This window comes from Varroa jacobsoni, unplaced genomic scaffold (genome assembly GCF_002532875.2).
Source record: "Varroa jacobsoni isolate VJ856 unplaced genomic scaffold, vjacob_1.0 contig03215, whole genome shotgun sequence".
NCBI lineage: Eukaryota > Metazoa > Arthropoda > Arachnida > Mesostigmata > Varroidae > Varroa > Varroa jacobsoni.
Genome location: NW_019214979.1, coordinates 14,005 through 36,810, shown reverse-complemented (window position 1 = coordinate 36,810; position 22,806 = coordinate 14,005). Strand labels below are relative to the sequence as shown.

The following is a 22,806-nucleotide window of genomic DNA, read 5'->3' as shown; positions in this document are numbered from 1 at the left end:
GCTACTATCTGCACTGCGCAATTGTTCACCCACACTTTTGCCTTACGGTCATTTCAAATTTATCCAAGAGTATTGGCTTAATTAGACTACGTAGTCCTACTTCTTGCGATCACTACTGATACTTCTGAATTTGTAACAGCTTCCGACGCCAGCCGTGGTATTATAAAGAGCGTACTTGGCCCATATATATATAGTGATCCTAAAATTTCTTGTCACTTGAAGATACTTTAATTGACTCTGCATATGTGACCTAAATAAAAAATAATAGAAACAACATTTTTTCGCTTTTTGTACCACATATCGCTCGAGTTCCGCTTGAAAACAAAGTACTAACGATGCGTAGATACGTACTTATAAACAAGAAATGGCCAGGCCGTTGGAATTTCTAGCATATATAATCTGAAATGATGTCCTATACATCTAATAATTGAAAAAAAGGCTTTGGTTCTTTTTTTCTTTCACCTAGATATTGTCCAAGAAGGTAGTGAGGAACTTTCGTCCATGGGAATCGTCCCACAGAAGCAAAACCGGTTGTCACAATCGGATTGATGTGACCACCTGTAATAAAAAAAAACGACTTCAATTTAACATGAATCAAACACACATGTAATGATACAATGTAATATGATTTAAAAGCTAGAAAACAGAAATTACCGGTAATTTAAATGTTGCGTACATTGATTGTGTATTGATACGATGAGCGCTTGTATTGGTTTTAAAGCATTGTCTGAGCAGGCTACATAAAAGATGTTTATATGTGCAAATACTAGTGAATAGCTTCACATGTATTCCTTTGGCATTTTATTTACTGATACCAAGCCCGTAAGTACCCGTATGCCCAGCAGAGGCATGCGTCTGCCTGCAGAGCTCGAACCAGCAACTGCCGTCGTAGCAAACACTGACGCGGTACAACTGCATAAATATACCATATGACAATGACTTACCGGAGTTGGAGGCTCCAGTGAGCAGACCGAGCATGATCGCGATGCCCCAACAAAAGACAGCGGCGAACACATCCTTCACTCCTTTCAGGACGAGATGGACCATGGCCGACTCACCGATCACCTAGAATAGATTCAATCACCTAATGAAGTAAACGGTGAAATGTCCAATATATTCTTAACTAAAACATCGAATTATGGATTGAAGCTTTTCTCGACTTCAGGGTAGATCCAAGGCGATCCAAATATATCCGGAAAGCGCTAACGGAAATCGTTACGCTCAATTAATGTCAGATCTATAAAGTGATTACTCAGCGTGTACCAATCATGTCTTTATTATAAGCTAATGCATGTTAGGTTAGCAAACTTGTGACACTGTAATCAATGGAAGTTGGAGGCAATAAAACTTAAGTGTTAGTCGAGTCATGTTTAACCGGAGGCCTTCGATCGATTTAAAAAATCACTATCAGCATTCTACTTAAGTTAGCAAAAAGTTCAAATTGATAACGAGTGATAAATTTTTAGTTTAGAAATATAGCTGTTACAGAAAGAATACTAAGTTGAGATTCTATTCAGATTCGCTTTTGTATCTTAACAGCTGTGCTTCGTTCTTGAGAAATACAGACTTTTAGCGCTGCGTTTTACACCGTGACGTTATGTGACAGGATAGCAGGTTTGCAAACTTCACATAATTGGCCTTCGGACAATAGCAAAGATAAAATCAGCTAATGTAACAACTCGGTGGAGGATGCTTATGCAGCATGAAATGTTTTTTTTTTTTTCTTTACAACGTCCCTATTTACGGTTACGCACTCCCTTCAGAGTCGGTTCTATAATGTTACGCGAAAAGAAACAGCGTACGCAAGGTGATGCGTCCAATCACCTTTTATACAGCGATAGATAGTGATTGTATGATGTTTTCCTAGACGGTCAATAGTCGTTGTTTCGAATGGCGCTATCTGTAAACGCTCGGCAAACCCAGGAGCAGCTGAGTGCCATTTATTGTTTACAGTCGTCAGTTGTTTTCTTGGTAACAACGGCCTTCGATTGACTGCTTATTGTCAGTGATGTTTTTGCTCGACCGCCGTCGATAGGCTCGGGCCAGGGCCCAACACAAGGTACACAAACCCATTCTGATTTTCGTTTTATCCGAGGCTTTACAGCGAAAGGCGTGCTGGTGGCGGACAATAGGTGATACATATAGCGTCAAACGCAATTCAAACAACATAACCAGCGAGTTTGTTTGTATATTGAGGATCGTATTCGAAGGATTTCCTCTTGCTTAGGATGGCCAATACGAGGTAGACGGTGGCTGATTCAAACACGTAGGAGACCGTTCTCTCGTGTGTTTAAAGATTGCTAAGTTGCCAAAAATCTTCAAGTAGACCGTGGTGTTTTCGTCGAATGTTTTTTTCGTTCTTAGGACAAAGCACACACACTAATGTAAAGTGGTCCGAGGTCTTCCTGTCTAAAATCGAAGTTGTCCGAAAAGGAAGTCGACGACTTGCGGGTAGTCCGACGATTTGCGGGATTTGAGGGCCCAAGGGCCGTCTTCCATCACATCTTTAGAGCTTGCCTTATCGAAGTTCGACTATTCTGCGAGCGCGACACCAGCGTCTACTACGGACGAGTCCGCATTACGTTTCCTACCTCCTCCTACCCATCAAAGGGGAACACAGGGGTGATACGCATCACAGCTGGCGTTCATTCGCGATCGATACTGGGGGGGACATGAGAAGGAAAAAGAGATCTTGTGACACTCCTCGTCTCGCTAATGGTGCGCGCCGACTTTGTTTCACCCGCGTTTATCTACTAGCGACAAAGAACAATAATTCTACTCCGATGACTCATCCAACCGAAGTAACTCACTATCGCAGGTCGTCTAATTTCATTCAATTCCGGAACTGTAACCCATTCAGCCCATATATATATACGTCTGACCCATTAATAATAAATTTAGAGAAAATAAATATTATATTTGTTTGTTAACCTGTTGAACGTTTACATCGAACGTTAGCCTGCGCAGAGAACTATTATATTATTGATAGGTTTAGAAAGAAGCAACACTGTCAAATAGAGAACGCAGAGTGAGTAGAACCTAACGATAAGGATCCGTCTAGAGGTATTTGCAGGTAAAAAGAAGCGCGTTATTTAAAGGTACATCTATATGACTATATTAAAGTCTCGCACTTCATACGCACGTGATGCTCGCGCGTATTATAGGAGGATCAAGCGTCATGGTAAAGCTTCTGAAAAGCATTATGAAGTCATCTTACATTAAGTAAGCACAACCATTTGCTATTTTCCCCTGTGTCTACAACAAACAATGGCCGCATTTCACCAGAAAGAACGACCTATAGAAGATATAGCTAGTCTATACAATTTACTAATTTTATCCGTATGTTATTTCTATCCTTACATTTATTAGCATTTATTACCTAGGTTTACTGTCACTGCATGGCTTTTCTCAGATCTTGGGTGAGAAAACGGGGATGTAGCAGTACCCATAGCTATAATATGGCCGGGCCGAAATTGTAATTGAATCACTTCGTTAATCGCTTCGTCATTGCCTTATGCCGATAGTAATAACAACAACAACAACAACAACAAAATGACGATTCGGTAAGAAAGATGAGAACAATTAGGCATGACGTTCAAAGTGACCTATCGTATAATCCTCTTTTTATACCTAGATGGACCTGTACGAGTTAAACTACTTCCTCGATGATGGCATCTTTCTAATGTTTTATTATCAACTTTTGGTAATAGTACAGCAAGTTTCAACAAGGAAATGAACATTCCTATATCTAAGACAGTGTGTTTCGTTATAGCCAGATATGTTTCTAGTTCCGGTAATATCCAGCTACGTTCATTCATATACTATATCTAATGTCCATTCCTTGCGATTCGGTCACTCCTGTTAACTTATGTTAGACAACAAATTGTAGTACGATGCTTCGCATCATTTTCAATATAGAACAATTTTGTGGAACTGTAGATACGGAGGGAATATGTTTATGACACTTCTCTCAATGATTACCACGCAGAGGGACAGCGGACAAACACCTGAATCGATCCTGAAATACAAATCCAACCACATTGTAGCAATGTATCCTGTTGGTTAGCCTTGTCCACTCGTAATTAATCATGTAATACCATAGCTTATATATAAATGAGCGGGGCGGCCGGCGGCAATCTTCACGCTTGAGAAATTTCGTCATCATCAGCGAATATAGGATAATTCACCGTTTGACATATTGAACTGTTGTCTTCATATGCGCCGCTAGCAGATCATCAATTCGTATCGTTGACCGTTCATTCGTTCGTTCGCCTCAGCGTCTCCTCACAGAAAATCGATAGCCACTGTGGCAGCTGCAAGGTCATTCGTAGATCTCTCATTTGTACGAATGCAGGACTATGTCCGTACCCACTTATCTGTCTGTCTGCCAGCCAGCCTGCCTGCCAGACCGCGCTTTCGTTGTCGTCGCTGCTGCGGCGGTTCTAGCTTCGAAAAGGCAACAGCCGTACTGCCGCAATCTTCACGTAGCCGTCGCTGTTAGTTGGTGGATGTGCACGTCTTAGTCCATTCTTCAAAAAACATCGTTGTGATCATTGTCATCATCGCTGTAATGATGCGCGGTAAGATGTCCATTATACAGATCCTCTATGAGAAAAGCTTATGAATGCTAAATAAACAGGCGTTGGTCGTAAGAGCACGCTTTCCATCGAATAGAGCAAGCCGCCAAAACGGTGACGTTGAGGGAATTGCGCTAATGTGGTATATCTGCGGCCAGAAAAGGAAACGCAGCAAGCGGCCCTATGCAACGACCGAATAGACACTCAGTTTCTACCGCTATTACTAGGTGGCCATAATCCTCTGTTCAAATGATTATCTAAAATTGTTCGGCAAGAGGGTTTGCCGGTTGGGGTGGGTTAGCTAGATATGACTTCGAGTGCGTTAGTAATATAGATGTTCGGATCGAGATAGAGAGCCGAATAGTATAGGGAAAACTTGGGCAAGTACGGTTGTTTGCGTTAACGTTTGAAGTCACTGCGCGGTAGATCCGCATGAGATAGCCTAACGGCGCGATGACTGCCAGCCTCCGTCTGTGAGAAACGAGTAGCTAACAAGATCATAAGTTCGTTGATATTCAATAATTTTTTAAGGTTATCGCTATTACCAAAACACTTGTATTTATGGAACGGAGTGGCTTGATTTTTGCAGTAGCATGTAGCAGCACACACGTGCAATACCCGCTCACTTCTACGTATGAACACCTATCTTAACCATCCTTTATTGCCTATTTTATTGTTTTGCTTTCTTTGTGTGTTCACACAAATTGCCAACCGTTCTCAAGGCGACTGCCTAAAAACATGAAACTTCCTCCATATTACACTATAATTAATCGTTAAATTTCGCTGCTACTCTTAGGTACATAAGCGATGTTGGACCAATCTGCTTTTTTTACTATAGTACTTCCTCATCAAAGCCCATCGAGACGCAAAAAACAAAGATGTCGCTAGACTTCCCCGTCGTTAGAGAGGTAGAGACGATCCCCACGTATATTCATGTTTACAAACTCACAGATACAAACATAGACTCGCCTAGTAGTACGCAATGCGTATCCGAGTGGTTTTGGTCTGATTGTGTATCACGTTTTCTGATGTGTAGAAGTTTAATATGTTCGGGTAGGCGACGTCGATAACCGAAAGAGGCAGTGTTGGATGCATTGAACTTTGTGATGATTTCAAAGAGACTGTTCAGAGTTTTAGGGCTTCTATGGCGTTCGCTGCTTAAATGAAGCACAAAGCTTGTAGTAGATATACTGCTAACGTAAATTAGCGGCTCTACTCAACAGCTCTGTAGATGCTACGAACAGCGGATTACTAAGAAAAAAAGGTGCCAGATAAACTATCGAGCATGAAAATGAACGAAGAAAAGTGGTCTAAGCTCCTTCTTCACGGGGAAGACTATCATTTATGAATGGCAAGTGTAGCCAGACGCTCGTTTAATTACGCTACGGTCTCTTAAATTATTTTTGTCTGGCATTAAGGACAGTCGATAACTGGTGATCTCGCCAAAGAGGCATGTGCCAGTAATCTCTTCGATGCGAAATCTCTTAACACTAAACAGTGTCTAAAGCTTACCCATAGCAACTTTGCATACTCATAAGATTTTTCTACTCTAACATTTAACTTGCATACACAGATACCAGGTCTAATTGTACTTAGCACACAATAACTAGCATAGGTCTGTACTGTAGTAGGGTCGGTTCAAAATCACCTATCGCCAAAAATGAAAAACCTTGAAGATGGGCTAATTATTTCCAGGTAATTCAACTATTCCAACTGGATTTTGTTGACGCCAGGATTCTTCGTTTATTTAACTGTTCAAAGCTCTAACTATTCAAGCTAAATAACAGAATAACTTATTTTTTAATAAACAGCTATTTTGTGTAACCACATACTGTCAGATTACGATGAGCTCCATGTATCAGAACAAAAGCCGTACCCTTTTCTTTTTACCTGGATTCATGTAAATTTGGTTAGACAACAACAAGGGCTATGGAAAGGTAAAACACACATTGAGGTAGTACGCAGAACATGCCCATATCACACAAAAATGTCTACTGTAGACAACTTCAGTTAATAGTTTGACCTACAGGAACTCTTCGAAATAGGCCAGTCAGGAGCGACTAGGGCTGTATCTTCAAAGCCACTCTTAGAGTATGTGTATATATAATGGTACTCCTATGCCTTACCGGTAGATAGAGACGTTTGGCTAGAATATATCTGATGCGACTTCATTTAGTTCGGGATACGACAAAAACTTGACCTCCTGTTATTAGAAATACAGGAATTATAAGAGAATAAAATGGGAAAAATATAATAGTAATGTAGTCCCAAAGCCACGCATAAACGCCTAAATTATCTGCACAAGATAGTAAGCATTGCCTTACGTATGTATAAACGGCGTCTCTTATAGATCAATACTCGAGCATTAATGCCTTCACAATATGTGTCTTCGATCAGCGTTGAGCCTTTGACACTTTCATTGGCCCACTGGTCGGTTCATAAGAAGTCCATTTAGATAATTTTGTTAACAAGAGCCGTCGCTTCACACTTTGATGCGTCTTCTTTTTCTCCTAAATGGTTCGTTTGGACGGTTACCGAGGTTAGTACTTTACGAATTACGGGTAGGGTACCGATAAAATGAGATCATTACTAAATTGATAGTATGATCGTCGAACGTCCGTTGCTTTTCCTTGACGCCGTTCTGTTTTTCCCAGTAATTACTGCGCTTCACTTTTTCTACCTCATTGCCTTTCAATATCTTCATTCTTCCTCAAACGACGTCGCCTCATTTTAGTGACCGGCGCGTATCTCCCTTTCCATTTAACACTTTAGCCTAAGCGACTAAAGTCTTTTAAGTCCGTCATACATATCGCATGCGCTCATAGCTGTTAGTGATACCGTTCGAACACTCTACCATTCTACCTGCGAATGAATTAAAAGCTCATAGTCAAATACTACATAAGTACACACCTTTATAAGTACTGCGAAGTAAGCGACATAAGTCCTTCTAACACAAGGCATGCGCGTTGTATGAGCTACTGCAAACCGGTTTCCGGTATGTAGCGGATATATGAGAACGACTGTCTATCAAGCTACCGAAGTATCAGCATGCTCAAACGTCTGCCCCTTTTCCCTATCTGTACACCATCAAACAAGGTCAAAAGTGTGCCTGCAGAAAGGTAAGGCTACCAACTCACCATTAGGATGAAGGTAGAGATGAATTCGGAAAGAAATTCCCGCACATACGGCTTCTCGATTCGGCAATAAGTTAAAAATGAATACATCTCGGGATCAAAACTTGTGGGCTTTCTGTTCGATCTTCGTCCCAATCTGCAATTAGAGACATTTCACAATGAGTTAACAGCACGCCCCGGGGGTACGGAACGGAGATATAAAGAGATACACACACAGATGGAGATAGAGCGCAAATTTAATCAAGCAAGGAAACTTGCCGTTTTTAGCACGCGGCCTTAATCTTGGGCCTAGCCCCAAAACCGAAATCAACAAACTACAGTTTAAGTTTTAGTCCATACCAAACAGAAGCAAAGCTTAGAGCTTCGTTGCATAAACATGGTTCTTAGCCAAACTTTATCTGATATCGGTGGGTCGAATATTGTTATCTCTTTGATCTGACACCTAATGTCGAAAATGAGTTATCGATTCTGACACAAGCTATTAAAACTCGCCTAGTTTTGGTAGTGCATAGAGAAGCAATAGGTACTGATATAGCGGTAGACTGATAGAGAAGCAATTTGTTTGGCGACTTGCTGGATTTTTATCTGTGACATATTTGTTTAGCTGTTAATTGGCAGTTGTGTTTTGTTTGATATAGAAAAAATATTTTGGTAAAACCTTTTTCTCAGCTAAACGCTTAACTCGAGATCTTAGCCAGCGCCAGGCTTAACGCCTCACCCTCTCTGCCTGCGGCGAAACGAAAGACTTGAACAGCTCGAAAAAGTCCGTGTATTAGTCAAACCAATATTGTCTCCCTGATAGGTGGTTACGGTAACGAATCAATATTAACTGGGGTGATCCTTCAAACAAGATAGTTGGTGTGTAATATCTGAATTCAAACATAACGATACGTCTCTAACATTAAAGTGGTAACACTAAAGGTTGACACCCTTGCATAGAACTTGCTGAATACAGATCAGGATGGGCATCAGGCACCACTGATACTCGAAGGAGAACATCTCCTTACGTGCACATATAACGATAAATGGCAAATCTTGAGAGTTTACTGTAACTCTATTTGGACGTAATCTTCACGACAGTGACTATCCTTAAAATCGCTACCGCTTCGTACTTGTAAATTTTTCAGAGAAGATACCTTGCATCATTCTTTAAACGTCAAAAATTATCAGGACGCAGTAGAATCGATCAGCTGCAGACCTGTGACAATGTTAGTTACGCATGCCTATTCTAGTCAACCTAACGCGTGCTCTGCAGAATGTTTACGTCTTGAGGCTGGGTAATGAAGTTCCTATATGACAAAAGCTCAGGCAAGCTCCTATACTTATAGCATAGAACCTAAGATCTATTGAGCCCATTCCAAAGCCGGAAGTTGTGGGGCACTTCGGGCGCCGAGAAAATATTCTAGAACTAATGAAAATATGAGGCATGTGTGATTTCTGGTTACAGAGAATACAACAGCCCCCAAACGGGCTCGCTTGCAATGTCAAAATGACAAAATATATTTAGCATTTAACTAAGTATCGTTCTGCACTAGAAAATTAGGAATCAGTGAGCTGGCTTTAGTAGCTTTGTGTCTGTCGATGTAAGAGGAAATACAAGATTGCCCCCTGTTGGGTGCCTGTCATCTGCAGCAACGAAACACATAAATGTTCCACAGTAAATCAGCTAGTAATTGTGTGTTAATTTATTGTATATTTTAAGTAGCCCCGATCTATGTTTATTTTGAAAGCAAAAATAGACTCGTACTCTGTGTAAATTAAAATAAAACATACAGTGTGGCCACCTTTTTAGTTGTAGCAAAAAATAATAAAATCAACATATTTTTTTAGACAAGCGCACGGACGCTGTTTGCTCGTCAAGGAACTGAGTTATCTCCAGGAGAGCTTTTTACTTTTTTCCTTCGAATCTGGGCTAATAACTACAAACATATAAGATAAATTTATAGTACAACTTGCGTAATGGGTGTCTGCGTTCATCACGTCTTTGATAGCATCAACTTCATTGATGCTGACGGTTGTACTGAACTTTTTCGACAACAAATATGCATAACTGAAGGCTAAGCGATCCTGAATAAATTAAATAGATTATAGATAGCCAAGTTGCTCGGAAAATAAACGATGTTTCGAAAGTACAAAGGTCTGAGACGATAAGGAGAAAGAATAAATTGGCCTTGGATATGTACGAATGAGAGGAACGAAAGGTTGGTCTTTTATAAGAGTTACTGGCCAAAATATGAAATCTAAGAGTTAAATCTAGGTGTTGTTGTTATTAAAAAATTGCGACTCTTTTCTATAATACGGACAAGGTAGTTCAAAAGTCAATCCGATAACCGATTTAAGTTCATTAGGTAATCATTAAAAAGTTGTCTCTACGTTTTTAAGCAGCTTTAGTAATGAAGTAACTTATGCAACATGATTACACTGTCCAGATGCTAACACAGCAAGAGGTTATTACGCGACCATGAAATGTATATCATAAGTATTTTGTACTTATAGCATGCTTGCCATAGATTAGCGCCCAGTGGCTGAATTAACATAGAACGATGCGTTGACAATTTGGTATGTGACCTGCACATAATAGCCGTGGTCGGAACTCGATAAACTGATAAGTTGCCTGCAGAGGAAAGTTGAAGGACTTTCGACCTCTTAACTTATTTATTCTATTTAAGAAATAACCAAAAAGTTAGTACTTTTGTCGCTGCACTGTCTGTGAATTGGTTTTTCTTCTAGAGCAGTTAGAAATGTTAACGAAGTTTTTGCTAATGTCAGCTTTCCGACGACGCACTGACTCTCTGTATAGCGCCATGCGACAATGTCAGTTCGCTTAGAGGGTGCGCGTAGAATAGGGAAAAGCAGAAAACAAAACGAAGAACGGCATATATAGCAATATAGTAAAAGATCGACGCTGTGAATGGATTATCTCACGTTAGCTGGAACCGAAGCAACAAAAAAAGTTAGTGCTACCTTCATCACTACCGCTATAAGCAGCATACGATTTCAACGAAGGCAGAACCTCACGAGAACTGCTAACTGGTTAAAGTAGACGGTAATATGCCGAGGCATACACACATTCACTGTTATCGTAGTTCAAAACAAGCTATTTGCCGGACTACCGCGATGCCTCTCTGACTGCTGTTGTAACGATAGACTTGTGAACCGCACAGTGTGTTACACTCTATTGTGTTACCACTCACTCACGCTCGGTTAAATGACCATTGCCAAATAGAGTGTGGAGAATGGGCGAAAATGCCCTCAACTCAACGGGAAGGGAAGGAAGAAACGAACGGCGGGCTTATGTCCTGATAAGACACCATGCGAGAGACTTCTCCAGATAACGACGCTAGAGATAGGTAATTGCGGTACACAAACACCATCCCTTCCCTCTTGTGCTTGCAGGTTCCGCATTACCATTTCAATATTATTACAGAGTCATTCCTCTGACTGATCCGCACACTCAGCATTTAGTGCATGGTAGATCGTGTGTACCAGGGTATATACAGAGATCTGTACGACTAGGACGAACTCAGAAAGATGTACTCAATGCGACGCCTATCTAGCGAATGGGACCACAAATCTACTTTGATACCGTTATAGGTAAATGGGCAAAGGCGTACCCGGTTTGGTGCACTGTCGTCTTATGCTTTAGAACTAAAAAAAAAAAAAAACATTTTTGAGTCACTTTTTCGTGCATTTGTTCTTATATTTTACGAAATCAAACTTATATGGTGCCCATAACAGCTACCTAAAACTGTTTCGGCATCCGACTTGTTAGATTAGGTAAGAATGTTCGAAATGCACATAAATATATGTCAAAAGTGGTAAAAAAAAAAAGTTATGGAGTACTCGAACATCTACTCTACTTTGAGCTTACTGATTAGGAAGCATGAAAGTATTTCGCATGTCGAAGTACAAAAGCAATGATTTTTTAGGAGATCATACGTTCTAGATTTTGGGAGCCTGCAATAGACAGGAACCTGGTGACGAAGTCAAACTCAATAGTAAAAGCAAATAAGTCCTCAGTGTTTCTGGTTGGGCTCGTTCATTACAGGGCATATTCGAATCGTCCCTCCTTTTTTACTGACCGGAAGTTCCTCACCGTAGAAGAATAAATTAAAAAGGACACCACCCATACAGCCATGCTTTGACGTTCCGTACTATTTTGCTTCAACTGAGAAGCAGCCACTTTACGACAAGGCGTGTATTTTAAGGACTAGTGATGTTAAGGGCTAAATTAACGTCGACTGTGTACTAGAGACGCATAATCTCTGTGATTCACCCCAGATCTGTTGCTTTATCCTTACCTTGCCCGATATTAGTTCGGATATCTACCAAAATCGGACCTGGCAACTAGTTTCACTCTGCCTTGTTGAGTTTATCTCATTGGCTATTGAACTGAAGCTAGCAGACCAGGCAACCTGATGTTTCCCACCAGCTTTTTCCCGGAAACGTTCAGAGTTTTTCAAAGGGGCACACTAATTTGTTTCACATGAATTGGTATGTTTCACTGACTCGGTAGAGTTAGTGATAGGCTAAGAAAATTTTAGATAAAAAAGCGTGATTTTTATTTTGTAAAAATTAGTTCTGTGCTATTCGACTGCTATCAGCGCCTAACGGTGTGTAGTTTGCGCATGGTGCTTACGGTCTGGTTGACTGACTGTAACAACTGACAACGAATGAATCAATTTATTATGGTAAATATGTTTTTTTTTTAAATATATTTTTTATTGTCTCTCTTCGGTTTAACAAAGTCTCTGGCGGATGCCAGCTTTTAGTCAGCATTGTAAGTGGTAAATTCTTTTCAACGATGAGCTCGCCATATGAAAACTATCCATACGAATGCTTTCAGCCTTGAAAGCACTGAAGCAAAAACCCATTAATAATATCCCCGTGCGCCTGAGCGTGGTTAACTTCGCCGAAACGTAGGGTCGGGAGTCGCAAATGAAGATGGCGGAAAAATTAGTCTGAATAGGTATCCTTTCCATTTGTACAAGGTCATGATCGTAGCGTGAATTTAGTAGCCAATCGGAATTAGTAAAATTCGATAGAGCTGTAATTCATTGCTCAATTTATTGAGTTTGTTTTTAAATCGACTGCCCACGTACGCCTGGCAAGTTGAACGCTAGGATCTATAGATGAGGTACAAAGGCAATTGTTCGAGTCAACATGTTTTAGAAGTAATTTTAAAGGTTACATTGAGTATGTTTGGTTAGAATGTACAGGTTACGCAAACTCCGAGGACACTGAAGTTTCTTTTGAAAATGAAGCTTATTACTAGGAGCTAAATAAATATGCTTTTGTATCAACAGAGTAGTAAACCATAGAAAACAAAATTGATGTCCTAAAAACATTGTTTGCAGTTTTTAGTTGACGCTCCGCAAAGATGACCTTCTTTAAGGGTTAAGCTTTGGTGGAATTTAACCATTCTAATCGTTGTATCTACGTTTTGCTATTTATAATCTAATGTTGGTCTAAGGACCCATGTATACCTTTTTTTGGTTAATTGTCTTTCAGAATCTGTCAGTTTAATATACCATAAATTCTGATAGTACAGTTATGACACTCTTTCACCAGAAAGAAGTCATGGGCATTAGAAGCTGCCCAGTGATATAACTTCGAGACAATTGCCGGGCTATCAGATACTACTAAGGCAACGATCGATGTTACATACAGTATATCGTTTTTCCCCAGGACGATTGGCTTATTATTGTTACGTGCGTGAATTTATTATCTTTGGCATTACGATACTATCAGCGTTACATTGGTAGTCGTCTATGGGTACCGACTGAGGACTAGACGTTGCTGACGCCCTCATCGCGTCTGGGCAACAAAATTCCTCTACACTTTGTATGTAAAAAGAACTCTAGGCGTACCTGCCTGCAATGTAAACATGTTCCCATTGCGTCATCTCTATGTTGAGATACGAAATTAACAACGGCATTTAGATTGTATTCTATAATGTTATCTCAAGTCGAAAGCGCAAAAATATACTGGAATAAATAGGAGCCACTGAAGTGGACTAGGGATGCAGGACAGTATCTGTAACATGTGTGCAGCGCAAGAATAAACATACACGGACCTATATATATATGTTCTTGAATTAGAGCAACAAGTAAATATTAAGATCGTCACAATGAAAAGAGTGATCAGAAGCTAAACTCAGTAGCAGATATCTTCGTATTTGGGATACCGATTTTTCCCGCGAACAATTTGGTTTTTGGGCGACAATTCAATCTTTAGATTACTTCTTTTGCAATCTTAGACAGCTTTTACGACCACACATCTTTCGTCTTGTATAATCGAAACTTGAAATAGATAATTAAAATTTTCGCTATTTCAAAGTGCTAATTGACTAGCTACAAGTCCCAGTATTTAGTTCGTAATATTAACTGTCGGAAACTTTGTTTCCTTTAGTTTCTTTGCTGTTGTTTCCGTAACTTGCATGTACTATTATAAGCACAAGATAAAGTACAAGGACCATCATTTGATCAGAAGTAGTTTCAAAATGACGCTAACAAAAACCAACTGCGGCTTGTATAGAACTTAGATTTTGTAATAACTATTTTTATGAATTTGTGAGCCCACATCGATAAGGTAGGCTTCTTTGGCATCCGTCTGTCTCAGTTTTTCGACGCGTTCTCGCATACCTCAGGATCTATCTATTTTTAAAATGGCGACACGGATATATTCTTTAAATATATAAATTGTTGTAGGACATCTTAGGATACATGATCTGGAAGGGCATTCGACGTCCCGAGGCTTGAACACTAGCCTTTCACCGAAGTGATTAGGAAGGGTAGACCATCCTGTTACAACGACATGTCTTGAAAGCCTTTTCCAGCCATTTGGGATACTTGACATATTCTCCGAGAGGCTTGCGACCCACATGCTGCACCAGATAGTGTTTTTTCTTGGTAACCCCTGGAGTTTTCTGTCCCACGTAGGCGGCTATTTTGTTTATTTACCCTACGATACATAGAAATGTGCCTCCTTTCTGAACACGATTTTCCTAAACTGCTGAAGAATAAAGGCTATAAAAAGAGGCAAGGAGGCTTACCTTTTTCGGTGTTGCGTTTAAGTAAAAGCTGAAACGTATAAAATTAGTTATTAAAAATATTTATGCAAATGTATTTTGTTATTTTTTGTTGGTGTCATCTTTAAGCTGTTCTCAGGCAGATAGCCGTCTCTGTAAGAAGGCAACAACGAGCTGGTCCACACCCTCATACGACATATCCCAATGAAAAGAACCATTATGCCACCTTGAGTGAGCATTGGGATCGACATCTTGGTTGGCAAATGAAAACTTCAAAAGCCATTCACTTGAATGAAATCATTTATCTCCAACAAACACCTCTGTCGATTCAACTGTCTTTATAAAATTGAACCATATAGTGATCGGTTAGTGGAAAAAGTGCGCTTTCATCAAGTAAATACATTTAAACTAATATGTGAGAAATTAGATAGTGTAGTGGAATAGTTTTGTGAGCTATGCACTAGCGAGGTATTTCAAACCTTCACTTTTCAAGCTGCTTCAAACTCATGATTATTTGTCGGTCTCGCTCCATTAGAGCCCATGTAAAAATCTAGACTCAATCAAAATGTGACCACGTTTGCTGTAATCAGAGAAACTTACGTTAACGTACGAAATTTTACTTTTACTATTAGTAGCACTTAGCAATGTCGCAAGGTCGACGCCCGTCAGAGTCTTGTAAATATGAATGGATGGAGAACTATGGGCGAAATCGCGCTTCCGACTATTATATGGTACTTAGGTCCGGCTTTCTAGTCATCAGTCAATTAGGACGATAGGCAAACAATTTTAGCATCTGTCGTATAATTCTCATTGAGTATAGTAGGTAAAAACGTTGGACGGAGAATACGTTGGATGGCTTCGCTAACGGCATTGTTGATCGTCCTCGATTTCCACAGCTTTACAGGATAATTTATAGATTTCTGTTGCAGTAAACAATAATGTCCATGATGCACGTTGTGCCTTATGCGACCAGGTTGACCAATTAAATTCATCAGACAAAAATGTGCTTTATATTGCTCTACTTTACTTTGATACTTTTGTACTCGTACTCGATTCTGAAGTTCGTTACTTTTTGACAGTCGGCTAATGAAGTACGTCTCAAGGGTTCAACTAGAACAATCTCTAGATTAGAACATTGTTTCCGTTCGAAGATTTCAGTTGTTTCACAAACGACAGACACAAAAGGAGTAAAAAGCGAGGCATAATAGAGTTCGCGTAAAGATTTTGAATGAGCTTCTTCGACAACAATAACACCTATATCTTTACGTGTATTCAAAAGTTGACTGAGGAGTAATGAAAACTATCGAAATCTAAAAAGTAGGACAAAACATTGTTTACGAAAAGTGGTTTTTCTGAAGGTAAGTTTCAACAGTGTAATTAAGGCTAGTTCCTAAATTATCTAATGCTAAATAAACGCTAATTAGCATTTGCCCTTTTATACAATCTATAGCATAAAAGGCAAATTTCGACTCTGCATATAACCATATAATTGCTGAACAACAGGCGCCGTCAGGCGACTCTATCAGGCTCTGCTGAATCAAGAATTTTTTGTTTTCTAAGTTAAAATTAAACTTACCCATTACGAAGAAGAGGCACATACGTACGCTTTTGCTCGTCGCGCCTGACCATTGCCGTCACCTTTTTATTTTGCCTCGCGCTTATTTACTTTTTTCTTTTAACTAGGTGAACTTCAACGGCACGTGGCAGGTAAAGGGGTGTAGTTTGGTCAGCTCGATGTTGCTTCTTTCGTGTTGGATATTGCAATACTGTAAGGAAAAGAGTAGCCGATTATCCTTGCCCGTCAAAGCTGACGGCTTCATTTTGCGGTCACCATAACCTTCTAACCGTTCTCGCAGATGTATCAACTGGCGTGGAACCTAACTAGAACCCCTAGGCCTTCAATCTGAACTGTGAGGGAAAGTCGAACGAAATCACTACATAAAATCAACAACGTAGACGATTCGATAATGCTGATGATAACAGTTAGGTCATTTATGGATTCATTGCATACACTTCCGGTATATACGTATTTGTTCAGAAGAGACTACTCGAGATAGAGCCAGAAAGGGAGACGATAAGAGGGTGAAGCGAGACTCTAAAATCTTCAGTGGGTCAATCGGAGTGTGTTACAGTATTAATATTAGATAACTTACAAGTAACTTTGTAATGAAGTACATAATGCTTAGAATGCCGTATAGGCTGATGGAAATGTTAACGCAGCTCGGCGTGCCATAATGTATTCAGCAGCTCGTTCACCTATACAGTTCTGTTTAATGGGGGTAACTACTGAAAGTGAACATTTATCCGCGCGCACATAAAATCGGACTCATTCCATATACGCTCGATGGTAGACACGACTCCAGTCACTGGTGACGTTCAATTCATTATGGCCGTGCCTGGCTTGGATCAGCCAGAATAGCGCTTAGTGATGACCGAAGCTGCAAGGGGGTGTCCAAGCGGTGTTTACCTAGGGAGGAGGAAGCTCCTGTCTATAACAATAGCGGAAACGGCATCATTAAGATGGGCATTGAGATAATAGACACTGAGTTAACGTGTTCAACATCGATTGGAAGCTTTCTTCCATTCGATGTAACTTCTAGTGCGCTTAATCAACGATAGTGAAATGACGATTACGCAGCTTTTGTAATAACTTTGTTATTTCAATAGTGGAAAGATGACATGAAGACTATCTGGCACCGATAAAGATGGATACATAATTGATTAAAAATGATATGAAAGGGTGGTCGCAGCATCTGATAGCGTTGTCTCAAGGTAATACATGTGTACCGTCGCTGAAATATCGAACGGACAACAAAATCAATGGAAGAAGACTTATAACAGAAGCTAAGTATTGATCGTTATTGAATATTAGATATTAACTACTACCTCAAATATCTTATATATATATGCAAACCAGCGACGTCTCAAATGTTCACAGCAATATTATGATGATCGCCTATATAGATATGACGTCTTTTCCAATTACAAGTGTTTTTACCTTTAGACAAATTCGTATAGTACGTACTGATAGAATTTTTATTTCATTAGACTAAAGTGTAAGCTTGCCCCTTTTCCTTTTGCAAGAAAAGCAGAACTCTGTGCCATCGATGAAGTAAAGCCATGGTCTTTCAATGACCGGCACGACTTAGCTGATTTGACCAGTCTCTCAAATACTTCGTGTGCGCGATCGGCGAAAACAAATATTTCTAACATTTGTTATCGTTGTTATTGCGAGCTCCACAACAACAAAAAATAGTAAGGGCTCAATACACATCAACGAAACTGCTCTCTTGCTGAATGTTTTTTTTTTTTGTTTTTACAGGAAACACTATCACCCAAATAATATATTTTTTTAGGTTTACTTTAAACTTGGCTAATATGTCGATAGGTAATTGCATTTGCAGATGTGGTTGATATTTTTAAGTTTATTAAGTTCTAATTAAAGTAATGTGTATAGCTTCAGTGGTTCAGTATACCAGATGATTTGGTTATATACAGTTGCAACGACTTTGCCCATTAAATAAAACGAATGTGATTCCGGGTAATGATCATTAGAGTGTCTAGAAGTAATGAAGTTTAAATCTGTCGACAATTTTCCTACAGCCATAAGTCTCATGAGGATGACACACTGCAGAAATGATTAAGTGATGGAAAAGTATATGGAGATGAGATTTGTAGATCAGACCATTTATATATAATTCTATGTCAATCATACAGTAGCTTTGTTTGGCCTGATTTTTGGATGTGTTAAACTTTTGTTACAACTCTCTAATCATATACGTGTCCTTTATTTTCCGAGGCTACCCAATAATTAGCCAAATTCCGCTAAAGTAGATAATATGTAAGGTCCAATTTACTGCTTCATAGCGCTTTTAGGTATTTTTTTTTTAAATGAAACGCTGTTGAATATGTGCTGCACTATTAGGATTGCGCCTTTCTTATTTAGTCCTAATGATTTAAGCTTCTATTTATGTTTCGCGCAATGTGTTTCCTTTCCGATACGTATTTGTACAAACGAAAGCGTCGTCCTCATGTGGATCCGCATTTTGCGAAAATACGCCAGGAAATTGATTAGCTCAGAATTAATCCCACGTTGCATAACAGTATATTCCGGACGAACGTCTATTCAGCTCGAAGAACGGACCTTTTTACATCATATCGTCATCCGAACAGTTTTATCAGTACACTTAGAAAGATCCAAATCAATTTGGTTGACTTTTTTGGGCCTCTGGAGTTTCATTGCAACAAGAGAACTGCGGATTTCATCCGGGCTTGTTTTGCTGGGGAAGCGCAGTTATGGTTTTTTATGCGTTCACGATCGTTCCTCTCAATAAGTTGCCTTACTGCAGTTTTTAATCCGGAAAACGATAAGTCACATCTATTTGTCTCACGAAAAGACTTAAGAAGCTAAAATGCCCCCGGATTGCCTTTTAAAGCTAGTGTTTCTACAGTTGGTCCTCCTCCTGGGGTTAGCATCCTTGCAACTTCATCAAACGCTTTCCTCGCAGCATTCGACTAAACAGCCTAATGTACGCTATCCCGCTTCACCCGCACCATTACCTTTTCGCAGTTATTTATCCAGTCTGTTCTCAATTTTATTCGCTTTATGCTTAGCCTGACATAGACTACAGCCTGGTTGCAGGTTTCCGTTGAATTTGTCCTGAGAACCTGCAGTCCTAACTGCAAAGCAGCTATTCCATTTTTTCCTCATCTAGCTAATGTATTACCCCGCTTCACTGACCTTGTTACATTGATGAGGTTATTACTATGTGCAAGCAGTTGATTCTTCTTAACATAATTTGTGGCTCCGTTACAGTTACCTTGTGGCAGTGACTTCGTAACCTTACCTTCCAGTGACCTTCTTATTTCTTCTTACTATCTCCTTTGTGTCAACAGACAAATAAAGGTTGACAAAATGTCGGATGTGACCGACGAAGGATAGAGTTGAGTAAGGCATCTACATTGCTGCAACGTTTCAACAAGACATCGGGAGGTGTCAGACTGGCTTTCCATGCACCGTCAGAGGTGAATTCCATTTCTATAAGCGTAGTAAAATTATTTTGGATTTATATTGAAGCCACCACCGGTCACTTTTTCAAGCAGCAAAATACATGTGAAGTCTTAATAGATTAATTGTGACAACGTAACGAATTTATTAGCACACTCTGGTAGGAAGGCGGAATCATTTCCGCGGACTGACCGATCACTGCCAATAGGGGGTGATCGCACCAGGTTGACGGGGTTGTTAATGTAAAGAGAGAAATTTAATAAGTCAAAAAAGCGTGATTACCGCAACTGGATAGTTCCAACAGGACGGCAGCAGGCTAACACGATCGGGTCTCAGGAGAGGTGCAATCAGATGCCGATAAAGACGTCGGCCTGCAATCGACACAATCCTACAACTTTCTCCTGTCTAACTATATTATGTGAGAAACTGTGTTTAAACTATACTAGAAAATAGTAACTACTAGGCTTTATGTCTATCGATATCATAGGCCGATACTAAGCCATTGTTCTGGTGTATGCAGCTATTGTTTCAGCTCTATGCAGGTAAAATAAAATGTTTTTAATAGCAAAATAGCCGCAATGCGAAGGCCACCGACTCGTCTAATAATTGCTAAATAAGGCCTGATTTACTTTTTGACTTTGTGCCTGAAAACAATGCTCATTCGGGCTTTCCTTTCAAAATAAAGTCAAGCAATTTAACTAGTGAATTCTGGACTAAGTTTCCTGTTACGGTATGATATGGAAGCCTTTCTGCAAGGCGTCTTCAACTAACCTCAGCGGTTACAAGTGAGCCGATTTCGAAACTGAAACACTCAAGATGTAGAAGGTAAATACTCCGGTCTTCTGGAAACTTGTAAATGAAAAGTAAGTTCTTTCCGGAAGGAGTGGCTTCAAAAGAAAAACATATTCTAGCCACAAAAGTCAACGCTCGGTAATAGAGTAGATTTTGCACCTCGAATGCCACAATGTCATGGAAATTCATCGAAGCTTGGCTGAATCAACTTACAAGAAAGCTTTGGACGAATGTACAGTATATGGGACTGGATGTGCAAAACTTTATTCAACAGATAAACCGGCTTGGATCATTCGGTCCCCATAAACGAAACATAATCCAGTCACCACAACTAGCCAATAAGTGTGACAGTGTCGTGTGGGTTCGGACATAAAGTGATTATAATACTTTCAAATGGGGCTTTCCGTGCTCTAAAACGCCTCGAAACGCCATGAATATGGGAACGTGAATAATAAGTATATGACCGCCCGAAGGCTGCCAGAGCGCTAAGGCAAACGCGTAGAAAATAAGGGAGAGTACCTAAAATACGTATTAGAAGATCATAATCCTAATCTAGCTAGTTCAACCTCAAAGTTCGCCGGACCCGCTTGTAGTAGCCTAATCCTATAGCTTAGACCACTCGCTCAAAAGCAGCAATGTAATATTAGTTTTTTCCCGTAATGACAAAACAATTTTCCAATTGGAACAGATAATTGTATACAGAAATTTATTGATTCATGTTCCATGCATCATTTCATCGCGTTAGAATCTACTACTGTTCTATTCATACTTATATAGTTATGATAATAACTTACGACAGCGGTCGCTATATACTAGGGTTTACTTAAAACTAGACTTATATATATATATATACATGCATACTATGATTACAAGTGCATTTTTTATAGACGCATTTTCATTGTCTTGGGCATTTCCATTACTAAGCAGAAATTACCATAGAATCTCGATAATTCTATAAATAGATGAATTCTTATTCAATAATAACTTTCACGCTACAGTCAATATGATTTCCATAGTTCCCTAATTTCATGTAGCTTTCACTGCAATTGTATGGGTAGGACGTTTGGAAGGATCAGCGAACCTTAGTTCGGCATGTTTAATAGGAACTAATAGCGCCTTTAAAGAGAAGGTTCAATCCGACAACGTAAGATTGAATTTTTTTCGTCTTTTTTTTCTTGTGAAGTGTTTCCTTGTTTTCTCTTTGGTGGGTTCAAAACCCATTTAAGACAAAACTTTACCCTTAATTCTCTCTACTTTTATTTTTCACGGGTTTTTGGATGTAACCAAGCGTTGTGTACAGGCTGGACGAGAAGACTGAACGCTGGTGAACTTCTTCCTTAACTAAAACCAATATTTTTTAGCCGCTAACCTACTTTCGTTCTACCTGCCAAGCGACTTAGTCGTGATCTTGCGCTAATACAAGCATTTCGTATGGGTGTTCGACGATGCGGTCTAGTCTATATGGTGTACGGTAGGAAACAGAATAGACATGGCATCGATGAATAAAAAAATCTATTACAAGAATAGCAAGTAATATGTATGGCAAGAGATGACATCTAATTCAGGTTCAACAACGTTTCAAACATGCAGACGGCGTCCAAGCATTGCACTACGCACGTCCACTATGACCGAGAAGCTCATCTAGTAATTTTTAGGTTTAAGCACAGACTTACAAACACTTTAGACGAAGCGCCTAGAACTTTTCCAATATAGATATCTGTTCGGTTTGTTCTCATCTCTGAGTATTCGTTTGATTTTTCCTCTGATCTGACTGCACTCAGACCGAGGGAGAAGAGCCTAGAGACGTCCCTACCGTGTGATGCGATAACTCCAATCCGTTCTATTAGCATTTTCGCAAAAGTCATAATATTAGCAAATGTTGGCACACACCGAGCATTCAAGCACAAGTCCCAATGACCGATGGCAATAGCAATAACAGAGTTGAAGTACTAGTTGTAATAAGCGAGAAGTACAATATGAGCCATATTTGTTACCTCGTCTCACTCAAAAGCAGAAACACTTAACTAAAAAGACAAATATATACATCATATTATATAGACAACATGGACATTAGCACTACCACGAGCAGGGCAGATAGACTAATCAGCTTCCATTAATCTTTCTGTTTGTGACTCGACAACTCCGGTGCCTCGAGTAATGACGATGACGCTGTGGGGACGGTTGAAAGGACCCAAACACAAACCGAATGTTGCCTCTCTACTCCTCTATTTGACCCTGCTCTAACTCTGTCGCCTGGTGTAGGCA

The 22,806-nt window shown here is 39.8% G+C and overlaps 1 protein-coding gene and 1 long non-coding RNA gene across 3 annotated transcripts; both read right to left on the bottom strand.

Annotated features, from left to right (window-relative positions):
• Positions 1-6: 6 nt before the first annotated feature.
• Positions 7-17,075, bottom strand: LOC111272777 (aquaglyceroporin). 2 transcript variants are annotated; one of them, XM_022854399.2, is made up of 5 exons: positions 16,895-17,075; positions 16,318-16,507; positions 7,715-7,847; positions 945-1,065; positions 20-558 (listed from the first exon to the last, which is right to left on the bottom strand). In XM_022854399.2, the coding sequence occupies exons 2-5, from the start codon at positions 16,368-16,370 to the stop codon at positions 413-415; spliced, it is 453 nt and encodes a 150-aa protein (XP_022710134.1). In that variant the 5' UTR covers positions 16,371-16,507; positions 16,895-17,075; the 3' UTR covers positions 20-412. The 2 variants fall into 2 exon arrangements, with proteins under 2 accessions (XP_086829517.1, XP_022710134.1); XM_086973391.1 differs by lacking the exons at positions 16,318-16,507; positions 16,895-17,075 and adding an exon at positions 7,168-7,439 and having other exon boundaries at positions 7-558; positions 7,715-7,842.
• Positions 3,667-7,161, bottom strand: LOC147751817 (uncharacterized). The gene is made up of 2 exons (XR_015315836.1): positions 6,902-7,161; positions 3,667-4,565 (listed from the first exon to the last, which is right to left on the bottom strand). It is a non-coding gene; the product is annotated as an uncharacterized LOC147751817 (long non-coding RNA).
• Positions 17,076-22,806: the final 5,731 nt, after the last annotated feature.

Excerpts from the sequence above, each read along its gene's own strand:
- LOC111272777 (XM_022854399.2), bottom strand. The coding sequence starts at position 16,370 with ATGGTCAGGCGCGACGAGCAAAAGCGTACGTATGTGCCTCTTCTTCGT. Across the intron at positions 7,848-16,317 it reads GTGCCTCTTCTTCGTAATGG|ATTGGGACGAAGATCGAACA; the intron begins GTAAGTTTAATT and ends CTCTAATTGCAG. Across the intron at positions 559-944 it reads CACTGGAGCCTCCAACTCCG|GTGGTCACATCAATCCGATT; the intron begins GTAAGTCATTGT and ends TTTTTATTACAG.